The following is a 21,700-nucleotide window of genomic DNA, read 5'->3' as shown; positions in this document are numbered from 1 at the left end:
TAGGCGATTTGCACTTGCTAAAAATTTGGTCCATGGTGTTAGGGAGGACTGGTAGTCTCCCTATGCTTAGCGAAATATTATCAGTGATGTCAAGCATGCTTAGAGAATACACTGACTGGCACTGATATGGCAACAAATTGGCTTCAGCTTCTGTCTTCCAAATTTTCCCAGCTTTGCCTCAGGGTGCTCCACTCCAGTCATATGGGCAAAGCACTTACCTGCTCAGTAATGGAACTTCATTAATTATTGCCAGTCCAGGAAGGTCCTTTTGACGACCCTTAATTTACTTATATAAATGCTTTCCTTGGTGCTGATTTAATTGGAAATAAACTCAGAGTTTAACTAGACTGCCTAGTTGGGCATCTGGTCAGAGTATTGTGTTGTCACTTCCATGATTTATAAATCATAATATATGTATATTTTATGTTTAGTTTGAAATAATCCTAAAATTTTGTACTGGAATGAAAATCATTTTTATTCTCTCTAAGGAAACCAACATAATGCAATTTATAATTGCATGTTATATTTAATTTATTTAATTAATGTATAATTGCTTAAATCATTAACGTGCATTTAATTTTTTAATTTTGGTTCCCAGTTGCAAGAACTAGCGTCCCTCTTATTCCTCACCCTCCCCCCCGATCTTCTGATGTGCACTGTTTTCTTAAACAGTCTACTTTTTGTTTCTTCATTTTATGTACTGTAAAGTCAGAGACTACTCTGCATGAAAGCCTATTCAAAAAATTGGCAGAGTGTTTTATGCTTGAACACTATTGTCTAACTGAAAACTCATTTGTATACTTAGCTATAATGATGTTTTAGTACAGCGCATGAATTTAAAGAGCAATTTATTATAGGACTAGCTGAAGTACAAATTTGTTAACTAAGTCATTTGGATCCCTGTGGTGCTGTTTGCAATACCATGTTTCTTTAATTTGTGCAATTTAATGAAGTTTCTATAGAATTACACTAATCCTTCCTTTCAGGTTGCCAGGCTAGGTTCCATTATGAAGTGAAACATAACTTAGAAAATTACAATTTCATCATTCAAAGAAAGAAATTGAAAAGCTTTCAGTTCATTGTTTAAATGGTGGTTTAGTGTAACCCAGGTTCTGCTTTGCAGAATTCCTCTTTAAATGGGACTCAGATGATTCTTGAGTTTCTTGATGTGTGGGGTGTTTTTCTTTGCTTGTGGGAGACTTCACAAGGTCATAATTTAAAAACATAATTATAAATCCTGCTTGTTTGTAGGGCACTGGCTGACATGAACAATGATGGGAGGATGGACCAGATGGAGTTTTCTATTGCTATGAAACTTATCAAACTAAAACTACAAGGTTATCAGCTCCCCTCTGCACTCCCTTCTGCTATGAAGCAGCCTCCCATTGCTATTTCTGGTGCACCAGGGTTTGGTAAGAGCAGAATTTGTTTCTAGTTCTGTGGTATGATAACCTCTGTAAACACCCAAACAAATTTTTTATATTTTGATTCATTTCAATTTCTAAAATTAAAAAAGGCACTACTGACAATCAAAATGATATACAGTTTAGAAACAACTTAATGAGCCTTGCTCCTTAACATCCTGGCATAATCAATAATAAGTCAATTTCCTACTCAGTTTCAGACCTTGCCTTGTTCCCTCTATACTCTCAACCTCCCCAAATATCAGGGAAAGCAGATGGGTCTTGCACTGTGCTGTGAAGACCAACAGAGCTGGGCAGTTTGAGACAAGGGGAGTGAGTGAATTCCTAAGTTAGGGACCCTCAATGAGACCACCTTGCTGGCAGGTTCTTTAAATAGTTATTAATGGGTCTCCAGCTCTCACTTCTGCCCCGTAATAGTGGCAAAGAAGGAGGCCTTCCGACAAATGCTTATGAATCGGACTCCTGATATGAGTGAAAGGTACCGGTAGGCTAGGAGGGCTGTGGTTGTGGCGGTCATTGAAGTGAAAGCCTGGACTTGGGAGGAGTTTGTAAAGACCATGGAGAATGACTACTGGACAACCTCAAAGATGTTCTGGTAAACCATTCGTCACCTTGGATGGGGTTGGTGAGACGTTGTCAAGGCTGTTCTCAGCGAGGGTAGTGAAACGCTGACCACAACAGAGAAGATTGTTGAGAGGTGAAAGGAGCACTTTGAGGAACTCCTCAACCCAGTGGACATGCCCTGCTTTCAGGAGGCAGTGCCGGAACCACCAGTAGGATTGGAACTGTTTTTGTGATGAGGTTTCTGTGGCAGTAAAGTGCCTTCGCAGTGGTAAGGCAGCAGGGGTGGATGAGATTTGCCCGGAGATGCTGAAATCACTAGACAAAGTTGGGGTGTCGTGGTTAATGCACCTCTTCAGTGTTGCATGGAAGGGGGGATGTAGTACCTTGGGATTGACAAACCGGGGGCGTGGTCCCGATCTTTGAGAAAGGACCGTGTGTTCCAACTACAGGGGGATCACACTTCTCAGCCTCCCCAACAAAGCCCATGTCAGCTTGTTGGAGAGGTGGCTACGCCCATTAGCTGAACCTCGGATTCAGGAGGAAGAGTGCGGTTTCCGTTCTAGAGGTGGAGCAATGGACCAGCTCTTTGCTCTCTCACAGATACTTGAGGGGTTGTGGGAGTTTGCTAACCTGGTCTACCTTTGTTTTGTAGACCTGGAGAAGGCTTATGACCATGTTCCCCGAGATGTCCTGTAGGAAGTGCTACAGGAGTATGAGGTGCCGGAGCCACTGCTGCATGCTGTCCGGTCCCTCTATTCCCAGAGTGAGAGTTGTGTCCATATTCTTGGCATTAATTTGAGTTCATTCAAGTGGGTGTTGGACTCCACCAAGGGTGCATCCTGTCCCTTCTCCTGTTCGTGATATTCATGGACAGGATATCAAAGTGCAGCCGCGTTGGGTAGTGTATCTGATACGAGGACTTGGAGGTGGCACCTCTGCTGTTTGCAGATGATGTCCTTCTTGCTTCTCCAGACTGTGATCTCTGACATGCACTTGAATGCTTCACTGTCAAGTGTGAAATGGATGGGATGAGAATCAGCACCTCCAAATCAGAGGTCATGGTTCTTCCCTGGAATAAAGTGGAGTGTTCTCTCCAGGTGAAGGGGGAGCAGCTGCCCTTTGTGGAAGAGTTTAAGTAGGTAGGATCATGTTCACGAGTGATGATGAGCGGGAGATTGACCGGCGGATTAATGCGGAGACAGCAGTGATACAAGGGCTGTACCAATCTGTGGTGGTGAAGCGGGAACTAAGTTTTTGGACAAAGCTCTCAATTTACAGGGCAGTTTATGTCCCCATCCTTGCCTATGGTCATGAACTTTGGGTAATGACTAAAAGGGTGAGTTCTTCGAGTGCTTGATCATGTCCAATCCACGTTAGGGATGTGTGCACGCCATGTGCATTGGTGCCAGAGATTTTTCCCTCAGAGGTATCCATATGTCCAGCTGTAGTGGCTCTGCAGTGGCGCACATACGTGTCAGTGTGTAGGGCGCTGCCGGACCCCATCCCTCTCAGTTCCTTCTTACCGCCTGGGATGGTGCTGGTACGTCCTTGCCTTGGCAAGCAACTCCTCAGTGGTTTTGTCATAGTCTTTACTGTATTTTACAAATACAAGGTCTAGTTGAGGCCCCATCCAGAGTTTCTGCCTGAGGTTGTGTCTCAGTTTCACATTAACCAGGACATCTTCCTGCTAGTATTCTTTCCCAAGCCTCACAGCTCTCAGGAGGATCAATGCCTACACACTCTAGACATCAGATGGGTGTTGGCATTTTATATAGAAAGGACTAAACCTTTCCAGAGGTCAGCTCCCCTCTTTGTAGCGGTAGCCAATTGCATGAAAAGTCAGCCGGTTTCATCACAAAGAATTTCCTCTTGGATCACCTCCTGTATATGTACTTGCTATGAGCAGGCTACGGTCATACTCTCAGCTACTCTGACAGCCCACTTGAAGAGAGCTCAGGCCTCCTCGGTGGCTTTCTTAGGCCAAGTGCCAATATAGGATATCTGTAAGGCCGCTACTTGGTCCTCTGTGCTTACCTACGCAGCCCACTATGCTATCATGCAGCAGGCACGAGATATGGGCTTTGGCAGGGCGGTTTTGCAGACAGCATATCTATGAACTCCTGGCCCACCTCCAGAGGGTACTGCTTGTCAGTCACCTAACAGTAAACATGGAATGGACGCGTGCAAGCACTTGAAGAAGAAAAGACGATTACTAACTTTCTGTAACTGTTCTTCAAGATGTGTTGTTCATGTCCATTCCACACCCTCCTGCCTTCTCTGTCAGAGTTCCAGCAAGAAGGAACTGAGAGAGAAGTGGCACCCTATATACTGGCGCGCCACTACAGAGGGCACAAGAGCCAGTCCTACAGATACCACTGAGGAAAAAACCTCTGGCACCGGTGAATGTGGTGCACAACCACACACCTGACATGGAATGGACATGAGCAACACATGTCGAAGAACAACCGTTACAGAGGGTTAGTAACCATTTTATCGTGGGAACAAGCAGAGGAAATGAGGTTTCTCTGCAGGGTGGCTGAGCTGACTCTCCGAGATAGGTTGAGGGGCTCAACTATTCAGGAGAGGCTTGGAGTAGAGTTGCTACTCCTACGGATGAGAGGAAGCAGCTGAGGTGGTTTGAGTACCTGATAAGGATGCCCCCCGGTAGACTTCCTTTGGAACTATACCAGGCATATCCCACTGGGAGGAGGTTCCGAGGCCGACCCAAGACACGCTGGAGGGATTATATCTCCCAGCTGGCCTGGGAATGCCTGGGAATCCCCCAGAAGGAGCTGGAACTTGTTTGCAGAAGAAAGTGAGGTCTGGTTCTTCCTACTCTCCATGCTGCTGCTGCGACCATCTCCAGGAAAAGCAGCATGAAGGAAAAGAAGTGTCTGAGCAGCCCTGTTGGACTATGCAAAGAGTGGCCTTAGTAATAGCCAGACTGGCTATGGCTTCTCTTGTTCTTGTAACTGGTATTGCTGAAGTGGTCATGACACCAAGGAAGGACTGGATAACACAGGATTGAAATAGATTGCTTAAAATAAATGGGTGGGACAGAGTCTGGGATCTCCTGCTTAATCTTTTGAGTTTCTTCTGCATTCTGGTGTTGATAACCACTTTACATGTAACCTTTAGCTTGCAACATCTCATGATATTTAGATGCCTGATAAGTGTGATTACCATAAAAAGGGAATTAAATAATTAATTTATTTAGTAAATGTTACAACAGAACTCTTGCCTTTTAAAGCCTGGGTATCCGTGCTCATTAGTTATCATCCTCCTCCTCCTCCCCCCCCCCCCCACTTTTACTGTTTGGTTTATAAAACTTCATCTGGGGCCATAATGGTTCAGTGAATTTCAACAGAACAAATACTGGATGTAAGGGGGGGGAAAAAGGCACAACAAAGATTGAAATTAACTTATTATGAAGCAAGAAATCCAGCAAATAATTAGGTTTTCTTCTCTTAGCCCACTGTAGACATGTGCATGCAGCCTGACCTCTTCCTTAGTGGCATCGCTGAATCTCCCTGATCTCCATCTGTCATCTATGCAGCTGTGCTCATACCTAAAATCTCATTACTGTGCTTTGCCCTACTAGGTTTGCCTTGTTTTGTTTTGACAGTAGGCTGCAAGCAGCTCTCCCAAAACTCATTCTTTTTAGAGGGTTGCTAAAGGTAGATTTTGGGTTCTCTACCCACTTATATTTGACAGTGCTGCTCTTCATCTAGCACACAGTGACCAACTTTTTCTAAAGCAAATTCTGGTATTTCTTTGGTTAGCATTGCAGTTACATAATCCTATACACTATCACATGTTGTGCCCTTCTCCCTAAGCCATTTCATGTTGCCCCTACTAACTGAGGGATTAGTAACTCTGAGGTTTTTTAGAGTTTTTATCTTCACCTCAACCTGCTGCCTAATTCTAGGTTTACTGTTGTATAACTCTGCAGTCTGCAAACTTCTTAAATTATATTTTGATACAAATGATTATAAATTAGAAAAATCTACTTTTTCTTGTACGCAGGTATTGGGGGCATTGCCAGCATGCCATCTCTTACAGCTGTAGCCCCAGTACCAATGGCATCCATTCCAGTAGTAGGAATGTCTCCACCTTTAGTATCTTCTGTTTCTTCAGCAGCAGTGCCTCCCCTGGCTAATGGAGCTCCTGCTATTATACAGCCTCTGCCTGCTTTTGCTCATCCTGGTATGCTGCATACTAACACTACCTATTTACTTTTTGTCTGTTAACAGATTGTTGAACAATTTTGTTTGTATCCAAAAAGCAAGAATATGGCATTATTAACTGTTATTACTTTAAAGAATTTTTTTATTTAAGGACTACACTTAAATTGGATTAATTCAAATAGGTTTAAAACTTTTTTATCCTAAAACAAAAAAAATTAAACCTTCAGTAGAAGAAATCTAGGTTTATTATCATTTAAAACTTAGATTCTTCAGATATTTCTATACACAAACTGACAATCATCATCAACAAAATGTAAGCACTCTAGTAAAAGTCCAATAAAGTTAGCTTGCCCATCAACCTGAATTGGTACCTATAAATCGGTACACCTTACCTATTTGTAACCATTAAGATAATACTATTCTGTGTATTCTGGTATTTTTAAAATAATCAAAAGAATTCCAATTTTTATTTTATAAAGTAAATTGCTCTTTAATTTGTCAACCAGATTTATATAAAGAATGCAAATGCAGGAAGTCATGCAGGTGATGTGTGTTCTATTTTTTTTGTGGAGCAGAGGAGAAGTTACTAATTTATGTTTCTATTGGGACATTGCTTAAACAAACCAATCATAATACTTGGTTTGTGATGTTCGCACTTAATTATTTGTACAATTCACAATGATAGACATGTTTCAACTTTACTTTTCAATATTAACACTTATTTATTATTATTACAGCCACATTGCCAAAGAGTTCTTCCTTTAGTAGATCTGGACCCGGGTCGCAATTAAACACTAAACTGCAAAAGGCACAATCATTTGATGTGGCTAGGTAAGTTAGTGCGCAGTGTATGTGCATGTGTGAAATATGCTGTAGCAGCTAGTACTGCCTTACACTCTAAGGTTAATACCATTCTTCATTAAAGTCTTAACTTCTTTACTTAAGAAAATCAAGTCTTGTCAAGTTATTACTTCAGAGGTTTTATAGGATATCTTTATTAAATGTGAAATACCAAATTAGTTGCAAACCATGAAATATAGCGTTTAACTGTTTTAAAAGTTTCAAGTCAGGTGAGGTTTTTGAGTGTGTACAGAAAAGTGCATGCCTAAAGTGAGCCTAATCTAGTTTGTTTCATATCACAAGGCCACTCCTTTTTGCTGTGGAAAGATAATACTTAGTTTTTCTTAGAGAAGTAGTTTCAGAAGTAAAATATTAAAATGTGGGAATTGTTGGAGTTGTGTCCAGAGACGAACTCTTTCTTGTAAGTGTTTTTTACTTGTATGTAAGACTTTATTAACACTTTTCAGCATGGTCCAAGGAGACACACAATATTTGACTTAAATAGAACTTTAATGGGGGAAGGGAACTAATAGTTGCAATATAGTGTTGAGGACTGAACACTTGCTCACAATTCCTGTAGAATTCAGGGAAGAAAGTAATTTTTTCTTCACATTTGATTTTTAAGTGTTTTAAATTTTGTTTGGCTTTTAATCTTAGCTTTCCAGGTAAATTGTCGGTGAAAATTTATTTTGTGTCACAATGTTAGATGCTAAATGTCACTGTTACTTGTCTGTAAATGAGATTAAAAATGCCTTGCAACCTTTTTTGTCTCAAAATATTGTGGGGAGCACTGTGGAAGCAGCATGGGAGAGGGGAGAGTACCCCTCCAGCCAATGCAAAGTTATAATGATTGAAATCCAGGACTCCTTAGCTAAAAGAACTGGATATTCTTTAAGACAGCTGTCACAATTACAAGGCGAACTGCACCTCTTACTCCCTGGTCTCTTGTAGAACTGAGTAAAAAATGGTTTTCCTATCCTGTAAAACCTTTGAGATTTCAAAAAATTTCCTGTTCCATATTGAGATGAGCCTGAGGCCTTTTGAAGTTTTGAGCTGGGGGATAATGGGAGACTGGGCAGGCTATTCTGAGATGGGTGTCTCAATATCTCCTGCTGGAGCTGTTCTAATATATAAATAGTAATCACTGGGCCGGAGATGACTGACTCTGTAATCCAGCAATGAAGGCAGGCACTTGGGAATTGGGAGACCCAGGGTCAAATCCGTGTTCTGAGTCAGATAGAATGCCCTAACCATCAGGTTATTGGCTATTCTGGGGTGACTGAGGTCTCTCATTTTGATCAGAAATTCCATCATTGAAACAGGTATGGTCCACAAAGTTTTGGTTTTGATTAATTGGCATTTTCTGATGAGAGAACTTTTTTTAGTGTTCTAGCATGAACCCCATTAGTCGGAGTCTGACCTGGGCTGCAGTGCTTGCTCCCACCACAGGCTTCAAAATGTGCTGTAGACATACCTTCTCAGACTTGAGCCCTGGGTTGCAGTTCCCTGTGATCTGTCATGATTATCTCAGCAGGCCTGACTTATCTGCAGTTCTGTTCCTTCTGGAACAGTGACAAAGCTTTAAGAAGGCTGTCTATCCACTGGTTACCGAAGTAATATTTACTTAGAAATAAAATATTTTAGAGAATAGATCTTAAAACAATAAACTAGTCTCTACACATTGTTGCCTCCCTAAAGCTTAACATTGCAGGGGGCTGGAAAAGGTCCATTTTCTTCAGATTCCCTCCATAGAGCTGCTCTCTGTGTCAGCCTATGCCCCCTTGTGATACTCCCTCACAATTGACATCTCCCCCATTCCTCCCTTTTTGACTGCTTAGTGCAGCGGTGGGAAAACTATGGCCCACGGGCCACATGGCCTGTCTGAACCTTTCATCAGGCCCTCCTGCTGGGCCTGGCAGGAGCGTGTCGGCCACTCCCCGCTCCTGGCCCTGACCCTTCCCCCTGCCCTTCTCCCACTATGTGGGCCCAGCGGCACCCTGGCTGGAGCATGGTGGCTGCTCCACCCTCCTGGCCCTGCTCCTTCCCCTGCCCTTCTCCCACCACGTGGCCCGCCATACAATTTCTATACCCAAATGTGACCCTCAAGCCAAAAAGTTTGCCCATGCCTGGTTTAGTGTTTTTGTGGAGGATACTTATCTAGATCCATTGTGTTGCTTTTATGCTTGTTTTTCTCACAGCCCCTTATTAAGCTAGATCAATACAAGAAAGTCTTGTAATCCATTATTCAATAACTTCACTTCACTGACAATTACACATACAGTGTACATAAAATTATTACATCTTAGAATTCTTAGATTATTACATAGCAGCACCACATCCGTCACCGCAGGTATCCAAAACAGGGAATAAACAAGAAGATGATATTGTGGGAGACAAATGCACACAAATATGGTGGGTTTTCAGTGATCGATATTTTAAAAATTTTTGTCACCTTTTATCACTTAAATAAAGATTTGGCTTATTGCTATTTTGTATTCCAGTGCAAAATATAGATGTGCTTTTTAAGATTAAAAGGAGCTTACTAGTTAAACAACTTCAATTTAAAATAAACATGTAGTTTGAGTAAAGGGGGAGAATAAGCGGTACAGACTGGCCTAAGCAATGTTAGAATGAAATATGAGTCACTACCAGGATACTTGTTTCAGTCCTTCTCAGGTCCATAGGGAAAGTCATTGCTATGCAATCTGATCAGCAGTGTATTTGAAAGGAATTGGACTGTCGCCGTCCAATTTTTACTGTGTCCTAGTATCCTGGCATTTTTTGGCAATCTTAACAGAGGTTTAAATGGGGATGAAGCATTTCATTCCTATACCTGCTTTCTCCAGTTCTTTGTACTGAGACATATTGGCAAGCTAACATGGTGAAACTGTCTCTGCAAAGCAAATAGCTAACCTATTACTGTTCTGTGGATAAATTGCACTTGCATCTTATTGCTTGTCAGTTGAATGCCTTTCAAAGAAATTCAGTTTATTTTAAAATGCTTGTATTTTCTCTTAGCTCTGTTTCTTTTCAGCAAGTTTTAATTTGTTTTTCCTAATCAGCCTCTGGGTGGTTGGCTGCTTGACTGGAAAGACAGCTGGTTAAGGTTAGCATAAGATAAGATGCTATTTCTACCAACTACATGGAGATGTTTCCAACCATATAACTGAACAAAGATTTTGTGTGTCTTGGGTCTTCCAAAGCATTTAGACTATTTACTTCTGTACCTTTCCGAAAAAGCACAGCTATCTATGACAAGGATGAATATTTGGCCTAATGTGGAATAAGAAACATGCTTTTAAAATGTGGAAATGGGTAACTGTTCTCAACCACAGCTTCAATAGTGTAATGTTTTTGAAGAAAGAGATGGGAAAAATTGTTGAAAGAACAAATTCAGATATAAAACTTGAACTTTGAGCAGCACTTCAGTCTGTCCTCCTGTAGCTTGAAACATTTAAATGTCATTGATATTTTTCTCTCTCCTAATTCCAGTGTGCCTCCTGGGGCAGAATGGGCTGTTCCTCAGTCATCAAGACTGAAGTATAGGCAGCTGTTCAATAGCCATGATAAAACCATGAGTGGACACTTAACAGGTATTAGAACAATTTTTATGCTATTATTTTTAGACTATTTTTTGCTTCCATTTGTCTATTAATGTGGTGCTTGAATTACAGAAGGAGAGAGATAGAATTCACATACTGAAATGAGTAACTTTCTAGTTGGGGGAAAAAATGCTTATTTTCTATATTTATGATTTCCATCTGCCCCTTGATTACAATTGAGAGCAAACAGATGATCAGCTGTGAATAGTTGCTACTTAGGACTTGTTTACACAGGGAAATTAGCATGCAGCAAATTAGAGTGTGAATTTAGGCACAATAACTACTCTGCACTAACTCCCCAAGTGGACCCTCTGACTGTGCACTAAAAGAGCCCACTCAAGGACACCTTGAGTGCACAGTCAGATTGTCCACTTGGGGAGTTAGTACAGAGTAGGTAGTGTGCCATAAATTCAAACCTTAGTTTGCTGCATACTAACTTCCACGTGCAGACAGGCTTAGTAAAATGGGCGAGGGTTGGGGAAGGAAGTTTCAAAGCCATATTATGATCCTCCATAGGATTATGAGAGGTACTGGGCACCTGCAATTTCCATTAACTTCTTGCTAAATTGTTTCCTCCCCACACTCTTGCTTTCACACTGTTTTATTGTAAGGTGGTTGCTATGTGCTGGCCTAGATTTTATTTATAAAGTTAATGGAACTGTTTGTGTGGGGAATAACATGTAAAATTAGATTTGGGTATTTTAGGGCCTATTTCCACCCCACAAATTATATAGTTTTATGGTGGGACATATTAATCCCAAACAGCTATAAGCCAGCTTTGCATACAGTCAACTAGATATATAAAAGGTGAGAAACAAACCTATCATCTCCATGAGCAGAAATAGTGCAACACCTGTTTACTTTCCCCTGTCTCAAGGGGTGTTTTTACTTTCCCCTGTCTCAAGGCTATATAAATTACTACAGGTTTACGGCTATAGTAAGATGATCAGAAGGTTCCAATAGGGGGAGACTGTTAGATCCTATTCTCTGCCGGGAGTATACAATATCTTAGTGTCCTGAAGGCTGTAATAGTTTAGTCTAATCCAAGTTATTGGGTTCAGTACAGGGGTAACTGAATGGGGTTTAGTGACCTGTGATTGTAGGAGTTCAGACTAGATCATCTGGTGGTCCTTTCTTGCCCTAAACTCTAACTATGACTCTGAGATCCAGGCCCCAGAATGTAATTGTCTTATCCTGCTGTGTAGTCGGACAGGGTTCCTAATCCCCATTGACCACCCAAAGAGGAAAGGCCTCTGATAATTGTGGGATTCTTCTTGTCCCCCTTACTCCTTGTTGACAACCAACCAAGCAGGTGAGGAGGCCTTTCGAGTGAAAGTGTTGAGAAACGATTAACACTTTCACCTGGCTGGTAGGCTGTCAACAAGAAGTTTTCTCTTCAGACCATGTTCAGTTGCCTCTGTCACCCAAGAGAGAGCCCACCCCAAATCAGGTGAGGCACTGAGAATGTACAGGAATCCTCCCTCACCCATATGTCATCCTAAGAGTTTATTGCCGGGTATGGAATTGGTTGTGTCAAACTGACGCCTGCAAAGGATATGGGTGGCAGTATAAAGCTTTATGCATCCCTTTCATGAGAGACATTTTCCCCATCATGATAGAAAACTTCCTGTGCAGTGGAAAAGGGTACATGAAATGTGGGATTACTAACCCTTGCAGCATTCCTTAATATTAAATATTCTTTTAAAATAACTTCCCTCTTGACCATTGTAACAGCTTGTTCTGAATAATAGTTTGTTCAGCCCTGAACACATAGAGAATTGATGTTTTCCTGGCCAGACTCTCAAAATTGAGTTCTGCTCTGGAATGAATGTTTGCTGATTTTTTTTTTTTTTTTATTGTTTATTTCTTAACCCTTGTTCTAAATTTGTTAGGTCCACAAGCAAGAACCATCCTTATGCAATCAAGCTTGCCACAGGCTCAGTTAGCTACAATATGGTAAAGATGGTTTCTTTAACTTTTCTCAATCAGAAATTGTACTTATCACTCCGAATTATACTCTTTCTTCTCTCCTGCTCCACTCCAACTGCTAACCTGTTAAATTCTTCAAGTGCTTGCTCATGTCCATTCCACGCTAGGGGTGTGTGTGCCTCATGCACCGGTGCCGGAGAACTTTTTCCCTCAGTAGTATCCATAGTGGCCGGCTCTGGCGCCCTCTGCAGTGGTGCTTGAATGCGCCAGTATATAGGGCGCTGCCGGCCCCCTACCCCCTCAGTTCCTTCTTACCGCCTGTGACGATGCTGAAACGTCCTTGCCTCAGCAAGCAGCTCCTCGGTGGTTTTGCTCTCCTTTGTATTGTATATAGTTCTGCAGTTGAAGTTTACCAGTTTTAGTGAATTTTATTCGGTTTTAGTAACTCTTAGCACTTAAGGACTGTCTGTTTACCCGGGACAGCCAGGGGGTTGGGGCATGCCCCACTCCCCAGGCTTCAAGCCTTGCGAAGCCTGCAAGAAGCCGATGGCTATGAGCGACCCTCACCAGAGTTTCCTCAAGTATCTGGGCGAGGAGCATATAAAAGAAAAGTGCAGGATTTGTAGGAACTTCAAACCCCGCACTAAGAAAGACCGTGCTATCAGATTAACGGCTCTTCTCATCGAATCAGCACTTAGACTGATGTCTGACCCCGGTCACTCAGGCTCAGCACCGAGCACAGTGTCGTCGTCAAGAAGTGCGGTGTCAGCAGCTGCACCGGATTCATCCCGGCACCGTTCCCCGTCGCTGACTCCAAAGAAGCAGCACAGGAAAACCCACAGTGATGGGGGGGCGTTCCCTGCCCAAAGGAGCAAGTTGCGGATGAACAACAAGGCAAGACCCAAGGCAGGCTACTCATGTTCTCTGCAGTTGGGAGCGGTGTTGGCCTCACCTCCTAGAGTTCCCAGTCCTTCCCGGGCTCCCACACCAGGTGATGAAAGTGGGTCCCAGCACCTAGTAGTTCCATCCATGCCTGAGACCTTCCAGGCAGCGACAGACCTACCGTCTCTCCCGGTGATGCCCACTCCCCGAGAGAACAGATCCGGTCGCCGAGATGCTGTACAGGACTTGTTGGCTAGAGATAGCTCAAGGGGAAATCCCTCAGTCAGAGCCCCTGTCATGTCATCGGTATCATCATATGGCTCATCACCACGGTGCCCGCCAACACCTCGGCACCGGTCACTGACAGCACCGCAAGCCTCCCTGCACAGTAGCAGGCAGAGCTCGGAGGGCAGTTTGCAAGCTTCATGACACTGCTCAGCAGAGCATCAGCGTGGAACATCGGGTTCCCGGACTGTTACCTGATCTCAAGGTCCCGCTCAAGGAATTGGGAGTATAGGACCGCATGGCACCGGCCTTCTGGAGAGTCGCAGCCCCATTTGCCGGTACCTCGGTACCGCTCCCTGGCACTGGAGCATTGCCCCCAGTGCCATAAGGAACCGGAAGCAAGGACGGCACCGCCATGGTCATCCGCTTTGGAATCCGACCCGGAGGAAGGTCCTTCTCATGGGATTTGTGGGCGGTCAGCTGCAACGATGGGGTTCCCTCCCATCGTTCCACCAGGTATCTGGCCAACCATGTAGTGTGCTGGGACACTGGCGGTTTTGGAACCCATGGGGGTTCCCCACTGCTTCTGCATTCTGGCACTGGTCGGTCTCCGGGGCATCAGATCGTCGCTCCGTCATAACAGAGTGATGTCCCCCAGATTCTGATGATGACTTATCCCAGACTAAGGGGATACCAAGGTCCTTGCTGGAAGAGGCACAAGCCACAGAGAAGCGGCTGCATACCTCCCTTGCTACCAGCATCCTCCTCATCTCCAGATGAAGCTGTGATGGGCCCATCAGGAACTCCTTAAATGGGTGGCAGCCAACCTGGGTCTAAAGGTGGAAGAAATGAAAGACCTTATCGACTTGCTATTTGACATCTTGGTGGCGGCAGCCCCCTCTAGGATGGCGCTCCCTGTCCACGAAAGGGTCATAAAGCTGGTGAAGACCCTGAGGCAAAATCCATCCTCTCTCCCCCCAACCTCTGAACAGGCAGAGAGAAGGTATTATGTCCCTGCAAAGGGATTTGAATACTTATACTTCCACCCTTCTCCCAGATCATTGGTGGTGTCAGCTGCCAGTGAGCATGACAGGCAGGGACAGTCGGGCTCAACCCCAAAAAATAGAGGCAAAGAAACTGGACCTCTTTAGGCGAAAGATTTATTCGACGGCATGCTTGCAGCTCCACATTTCGAACCAACAGGCATTGCTGGGGAGATACGTGTTTAATGTCTGGCATTCAATGTCGAAGTTCACAAACTCCCTGCCTCAGGAGTCAAGGTCGGAGTTTCAGGCCATCCTGGGAGAAGGAGAAACGATAGTGAGGGCCTCTCTCTAGGTGGCCTCCGATGCTGCAGACTCAGCAGCCAGAATGATGGCGTTGGCTGTGTCTATGAGAAGGGTGTCATGGCTCCAATCGCCCGGTCTGTCATCCATGGTCCAGCAGTCTATACAGGATCTCCCATTTGACAGCATATCTTTATTCTTGGATCAGACGGATGCCAAGTTACATGGGCTGAAGGATTCCAGGGCCACATTACGCTCCCTGGGTCTGTACACCCATCAGGCATCCAGGAAACACTTCTGGTCACAGCATCAGTACTGTTTCTTGGGCCATTCCAGGAGCAAGCCCTACAAAAAGAGAAACAGAAATTAGATGCTGTCAAGGCCAGTCTTCATCAGCCCCTCACTCGTCCTTGAGCTGCTATCCACCAGACAGAAGGCAAAACTTTTGAGGATGCGCCTGGGGGTGGAGTAGTAATCTCAAGAAAGGATCCAGAATGCCTCTTTTCAAACCACCTTTCCTTTTTCCTGCCTGTGTGGTCAGCCATAATGTCAGACAAGTGGGTCCTAAGTACTATCGCGACAGGATATACTCTCCAATTTACACTCCAATTCCTCCTCCCCACCCCTCTTCCCTGTCCCTCTTCAGAAGAAAGAGGTTCTACTCATGCTACTTTCTGGTTCTGGACTTGAGATGCCTCAACAAATACCTCAAGAAAGTGAAGTTCTGTATGGTCTCCTTGGCTTCCATTATTCCCTCCCTGGATCTGGGAGATTGGTATGCCTCCCTCGACCTAAAGGACGCATACTTCCATATTTCTATCTTCCAGGGTCACAGGTGCTTCCTGAGGTTCGTTGTGGGAAACAGCCACTATCATTTTGCAGCCCTCCCCTTTGGACTTTCAACCGCCCCAAGAGTATTTACAAAGTGTATGGCGGTAGTGACAGTTTACCTCTGACATCAGGGAATCCAGATTTTCTGGTATCTCAATGACTGGCTCATCTAGGGTCTGTCAGAGAGTCAGATCTGGCATGACATCACAGTGTTACTGGCAACTGCGGAGATCTGGGTCTGTTAGTGAACGAACAAAAGTCCACCTTAGTCCCTGTGCAGAAAATAGAATTCATTGGAATGTTCCTCAACACCACAAAGGCCTGAGGATTCCTACCCAAGGCCAGATTTCAGGCCTTATCGGATCTGGTTTGCCAAGTCATGGCACACCCCCTCACCACGGTGTAGGTGTGGCTTAGGCTACTGGGTCACATGGCGGCATGCACGTATGTGGTGTGACATGCTCAGCTCCACCTCAGACTCCTTCAAACCTGGCTTGCATCAGTCTACTTCCCATCGAGACATGACATAGACATGTCCTCACACTTCCATCCTGGGTACTTACCTCCCTACCCTGGTGGACAGTTCCGTCAAACATGATTGAAGGGGTCCCATTCGCAGCACCTCACCCCTCACTTACCTTAGTATTGGACGTTTCAGACCTGGGTTGGGGGTTCATTTCGGCCATTGCAGAACTCAGGGCCTCTGATCTGTAAAGGATCTACATCTGCACATAAATGTCAGGGAGCTCAGAGCAATTCGCCTCACCTGTGAGGTGTTCCTTCCCCAGATAGCAGGAAAGATAGTACGCATGCTGACGGACAACATGGACAATGTACTACATCAACAAGCAAGGAGAGGCATGTTCTTTGGCTCTATGCCAGGAGGCACTCAGCTTGTGGAGTTTCTGCGTAGAGAATGCAATCACCTTGGAGGCTGCTCACCTACCGGGGCCAAGAACTCCCTTGCAGGTCACCTCAGCAGGTCTTTCTTCTCTCACCATGAATGGTCTCTGCACCCAGATGTGGCAAGGGCTATCTTCCAAAGGTGGGGAACTCCTCAAGTGGACCTGTTCGTGACCAGGCAGAACAAGAAGTGCCAGCTGTTCTGTTTCCTAAGGGTGCAAAACAGAGACTCCCTATCCAACGCCTTCCTTCTGCAATGGTCGGGGGGGCTCCTGTATGCTTTTCCCACAATTCCTCCCGTACATCGGTTCCTGATAAAGATCAAAAGGGACACGGTGCATGTCATAATGATCGCTCCAGCATGGCCACATCAACACTGGTTCGGCATGCTCATGAACCTGTCATGACCTCTTCCTGGACGCTCCCGGCCTGTGCGGACTTAATCTGTCAGGACCACGGTCGGCTGCTGCACCCAAACCTAAGCTCCCCGCACCTGACAGCGTGGATGCCGCATGGTAAAGCGGGAGGAATGATCTTACTCAGCCCGGGTTCAGAGGATCCTGCTGGAGAGTAGGAAGCCTTCTATTTGGGTCACTTACCTGGCAAAATGGAGGCGGTTCTCCACGTGGGTGCAGGAATGTGAGCTTTCCCCATCTCTGGCCCTGTTGCCAGCTATCCTGTACTACTTACTTGACCTGAAACAGCAAGGCCTGGCATTGTCATCCATCAAGGCGCACTTAGCAGTGATCTCTGTTTTCCACGAAAGGCTCCAAGGTAGCCTGGTCTTCTCCCATGAAATGACAACTAGATTCTTAAAGGACTTAGAAAAGCTCTTCCCGCATGTTAGAGACCCGGTCCCCCCGTGGGACCTTAACTTGGTCCTCTCTAAACTTATGGGGCCACCCTTCAAACCCATGACCTCCTGCTCCTCCTTCACTTGTCCTGGAAGGTCGCGTTTCTGGTGGCAATTATGTCAGTGAGACAAGTCTCAGATCAAGGCTCTGACCTCTGAGCCTCCTTACAAGGCTTTTTATATAAGGATAAGGTCCAATTGAGGCCTCATCCTGCATTCCTACCCAAAATCATTTCACTGTTTTTTGTCAACCAAGATATTTTTCTTCCAGTATTCTTTCCTAAGCCCCATGGCTCCCAGGAGGAGTGATGTCTGCATACCCTTGACATAAGGCGAGCATGGGCCTTCTATCTGGAAAGGACAAAACCCTTCAGGAAGTCGACTCAGCTCTTTGTGGCCAACCGGTGTCATCTCAGAGGATCTCATCTTGGATCACCTCCTGCATACGTACGTGTTACGAACAGGCTACGGTCATGCCCCCAGCTTTTCTGACAGCGCATTCAATGAGAGCCCAGGCCTCCTCATTGGCCTTCTTGGCTCTGGTGCCAGTTCAGGATATCTGTAAGGTTGCAACTTCGTCCTCCATACGCAATTTCTCATCTCACTGTGCGATCATACAGCAGACTTGGGACGATGCAAGTTTTGGCAGAGCGTTCTGGCAATCAGTACATCCATGAACTCCTGGCCCACCCAGAGGCTACTGCTAGCTAATCACCTAGCATGAAATGGACATGAGCAAGCACTCGAAGAAAAGATGGTTACTAACCTTCTGTAACTGTTGTTGTTCGAGATGTGTTGCTCATGTCCATTCCACAACCCACCCTCCTTCCCCGCAGATGGAGTTCCGGTAAGAAGGAACTGAGAAGGAGGGGGGGCCAGCAGCACCATATATGTCAGCACATTCCAGTGCCACTGAGAGGGCGTCAGAGCTGGCCCCTATGGATACCACTGAAGGAAAAAGTTCTTCGGCACCGGTACATGTGGTGCATGCCCATATCTAGCGTGGAATGGACATGAGCAACACATCTCGCAGAACAACAGTTACAGAAAGTTAGTAGCTGTCTTTTTGCTCTCTTTTGCTTTACACAAGCTATCTATTAAAAACTGCACATTTGTACACATTAACATTACTATTTAATAATAGGCTTTATCAAAGGAATTGGATTAGTTGCCATTGCATTTTTCTGATGTCAGGTAATTCTTATAAAATGTAAGAAATGGTTCATAAAAAGCATTCTTCGAGTTTATTTTACATTAGATACTTAACATATCCCTGACCTTCTGTGTGGTTTAAAAACATTTTTATTTGGCTTTGTTTTTTAGCTGTTCTTAAACAAGCCATTCTTTCTCTTACCTGTAGTGAAATTATACCCCAGGACATAATACAAAAAAGTGGTTTTTTGAAAATGTATAATTAATAAAACTGTAGCCACTAAAGTTGCCTTTTATTCCTAGTTGTGGCCTGGCAGAAGAAACTCAATGCGTTAGTGCTTCTTTTTGATGTGCTTTAAAGGATTCTCTTGTGTTTTTCCTTCAGCATTCTTATCTGTCAAAATAATATTGCATTCTATCAGCATAATCAGCCAGGCCTCTCATTTCTCCTTCAGCCTCAGTAAATTCTTGTATCTTGCTCTGTAACTGCATAGTGGCTTTTTTTTTGTGTGGTCATTTTACTGATATTTTGGTTCTTGGTTGTTCAGGGTCACCTTCTGTGACTTTTTAGATGGCCTCCATACCACTTCTGTGTATTTTAACTGATTAGAAATAGCCTGCCTGCACAAAGATGTACTATATTGTCACAGTTCTGTAGTGGCTCTATCACACTTACTTTCTGAGCCAAACCCTGTGTGTTACTCACGATTCTTCTTTCGTTTCCTAACAAAGTTGCTATAAGAAGCAATGGCAACCCAATAATCCAGAAGATCACTAGCCAAAGATTTAATACTTGCTGCCAGGGCTTGAAGTGTGTGGATGACTGGGGGTGACTGGAGGGGAACAGTTCACACATTCTAGAAGTTCCAAACATAACTTGTAGTTTTGCCCTTCAAACCTGCTAACATTCTGTTGTGATTAAAAGAGGGAGTTCACATTTCTCTGAGTGTATCTTGCTCACTTCCCCAAGGCTTATCCTCAGGAAGTAGAACTACTGTGGTTGTGTATAGGAGATAGGGTTTGTGAGCCCATGCTGGGGATGGCCGTACTAAAGAGATCAATGGCACAGATCTTGATCTGTGGTGGGGGAGGAATAGGTTAGTAGTCTTCCAAATTCTGCAAACAAATTAAGCCTTATACATTTGAGACATCCAGAATGCCCCATTCTCAGAAGATCTTTGCAATATGGGCCTTGCCTTTATACTTTGAATCAGCAGTGCAATAATGAATGAAGTTAACACAACTCTGAAATCTAATGATAAAAATTTAACCCCTTAATATGAATAAAGACATTTCACCATATATCAGAACTGCCTTGGTTTATACTTGGTTAACATTCAGGTTTTCTTTGCATTTGTCAATGCTGGATCTTAACTTTTTTTTTTTTTTTTTTTTTTTTTAAATGAAAGCTGCAATTCTGGAGAACATAGTAGCAGCTTCCAAGAAAAAGTACTGGTGTGCTAAACCACCATAAACCAGTCCAGTTTAGTCCTCCATGCGTTGCATTGTGCAGTGGATATTTGTGGGAAGAACAAAAGACTCCACCTGCCAGTCTTACCTCTACTAGTGGGTGCACAGGCAATTCTAGGTCTGAAGAAGTAGAAATCATGGAGTAGATATGGATGCAGAGTTTATAAATTGCGGGTAGAGGGGTGGCACACTTGATTTCAGCCCAACTGTATATTTTCAACATAAACAGGTTGAAAATTGTTGTTAATGGTCTAACATCAGAAATAAGAAAAAATGAATCACTTGTGAAATGATAGTATAGAAACTGTACCACTTAGAGTATTTGAGTTTAAAAATTATTTTTAAACTGATTTATTTGGGTCTTTTCTTTAAACAGGAATCTTTCAGATATTGACCAAGATGGAAAACTTACAGCAGAAGAGTTTATTTTGGCTATGCACTTAATTGATGTGGCCATGTCGGGCCAACCATTGCCACCTGCACTGCCTCCAGAATATATTCCACCTTCATTTAGGTAAAATGGTTATAAAATTGTGTGATTTCATTCCTAAACTACTTAATCTTGGTTTTGTTTTGGAAACCAGTTTTGATCTTTCTGTTCAGTTTTGTGGAAGTCAAAGATAAGAGGCTGAAAAAAGCTCCCACTTATCCCATTATCTTTGCATGCAATACTCTTTCACTGGGAAAATGTCTGCTGTAGCTTTTATTTTTGGTTTGCAGTATTAGTTCCTGGAAAATAAAGACTCTCCATCACAAGGAGTTACTTTAAGAGTACGATTCTTGTCAACAAATGAATTTTAGAAAAATAAACGGAGGACTAAAGCAATCTGAATTTAAATCTTTTTTTTTTTTGTAATTCAGCTACTCAATATTACCTGCCCTTTTACTGTACCACAAAGGGGATGCATGAGAATTCAGAACCTGCCCTGAATGTCTGTTGTAAATTCTGGCTTGTGGTCCAGTAGTATTTATGGATTCCAAATGCTGGGTCACTCTACTTCTCTCTTTCCATTTTCCTTTTCCAAGACAAAACTGCAGTAAGAAGGCACCTTTACAAATGTTCATTGTCTCAGGAACTTGAAATTTAATCTTATAGATGGCGATTTGTACTTATTACACACACTGATTTTATTTAAACTTTGAACTCCTGTATCTCCTTGCTTCTTAAGCTCTTGCCTAGACCATCATTGTCAAACATTTTGGCCCTAAATGGTTTACACAATTTATAACTATTTTTAATTGGCAGAAGAGTACGCTCTGGCAGTGGTATCTCTGTGATAAGCTCAGTATCTGTAGACCAAAGGTTACCAGAAGAACCAGTGTTGGAAGAAGAACAGCAACAACTGGAAAAGAAATTGCCAGGTTAGTGAGTTTCCAGTGGTGGTGTAGCTGTGTTGGTCCCAGGATATCTGAGACAAGGTGAGAAAGATATCTTTTATTGGACCAATTTCTGTTAGTCAGAGAGACAAACTTTTGAGCTACACAGAGGTCTTCAGGTGCGTGAGCGTAAGTTTAATATGTTCTGTCCTGTTAAAGCAGAAAGCACTATCAG

The 21,700-nt window shown here is 43.7% G+C and overlaps 1 protein-coding gene across 6 annotated transcripts in view; it reads left to right on the top strand.

Moving 5' to 3' along the window:
* Nucleotides 1–21,700, top strand: part of ITSN1 (intersectin 1) — a 201,592-nt gene that overhangs the window by 68,827 nt on the left and 111,065 nt on the right. For 5 of the 6 annotated variants that reach the window (XM_067565562.1, XM_067565564.1, XM_067565567.1 and 2 more), the window contains 7 exons: nucleotides 1,252–1,412; nucleotides 6,015–6,194; nucleotides 6,913–7,006; nucleotides 10,508–10,608; nucleotides 12,510–12,573; nucleotides 20,525–20,662; nucleotides 21,395–21,510. In XM_067565562.1, the coding sequence (XP_067421663.1) occupies nucleotides 1,252–1,412; nucleotides 6,015–6,194; nucleotides 6,913–7,006; nucleotides 10,508–10,608; nucleotides 12,510–12,573; nucleotides 20,525–20,662; nucleotides 21,395–21,510 (854 nt within the window). The remainder of the gene's footprint in view (nucleotides 1–1,251; nucleotides 1,413–6,014; nucleotides 6,195–6,912; nucleotides 7,007–10,507; nucleotides 10,609–12,509; nucleotides 12,574–20,524; nucleotides 20,663–21,394; nucleotides 21,511–21,700) is intronic. The other variant, XM_067565566.1, reaches the window with a different exon arrangement.

Source organism: Emydura macquarii, unplaced genomic scaffold (genome assembly GCF_026122565.2).
Source record: "Emydura macquarii macquarii isolate MOO-44397 ecotype Brisbane River unplaced genomic scaffold, CSIRO-AGI_Emac_v2 contig_2681, whole genome shotgun sequence".
NCBI classification, from domain to species: domain Eukaryota; kingdom Metazoa; phylum Chordata; order Testudines; family Chelidae; genus Emydura; species Emydura macquarii.
The sequence above is the reverse complement of the archived record's forward strand: the minus strand, read 5'-3'. Positions and strand labels throughout refer to the sequence as shown.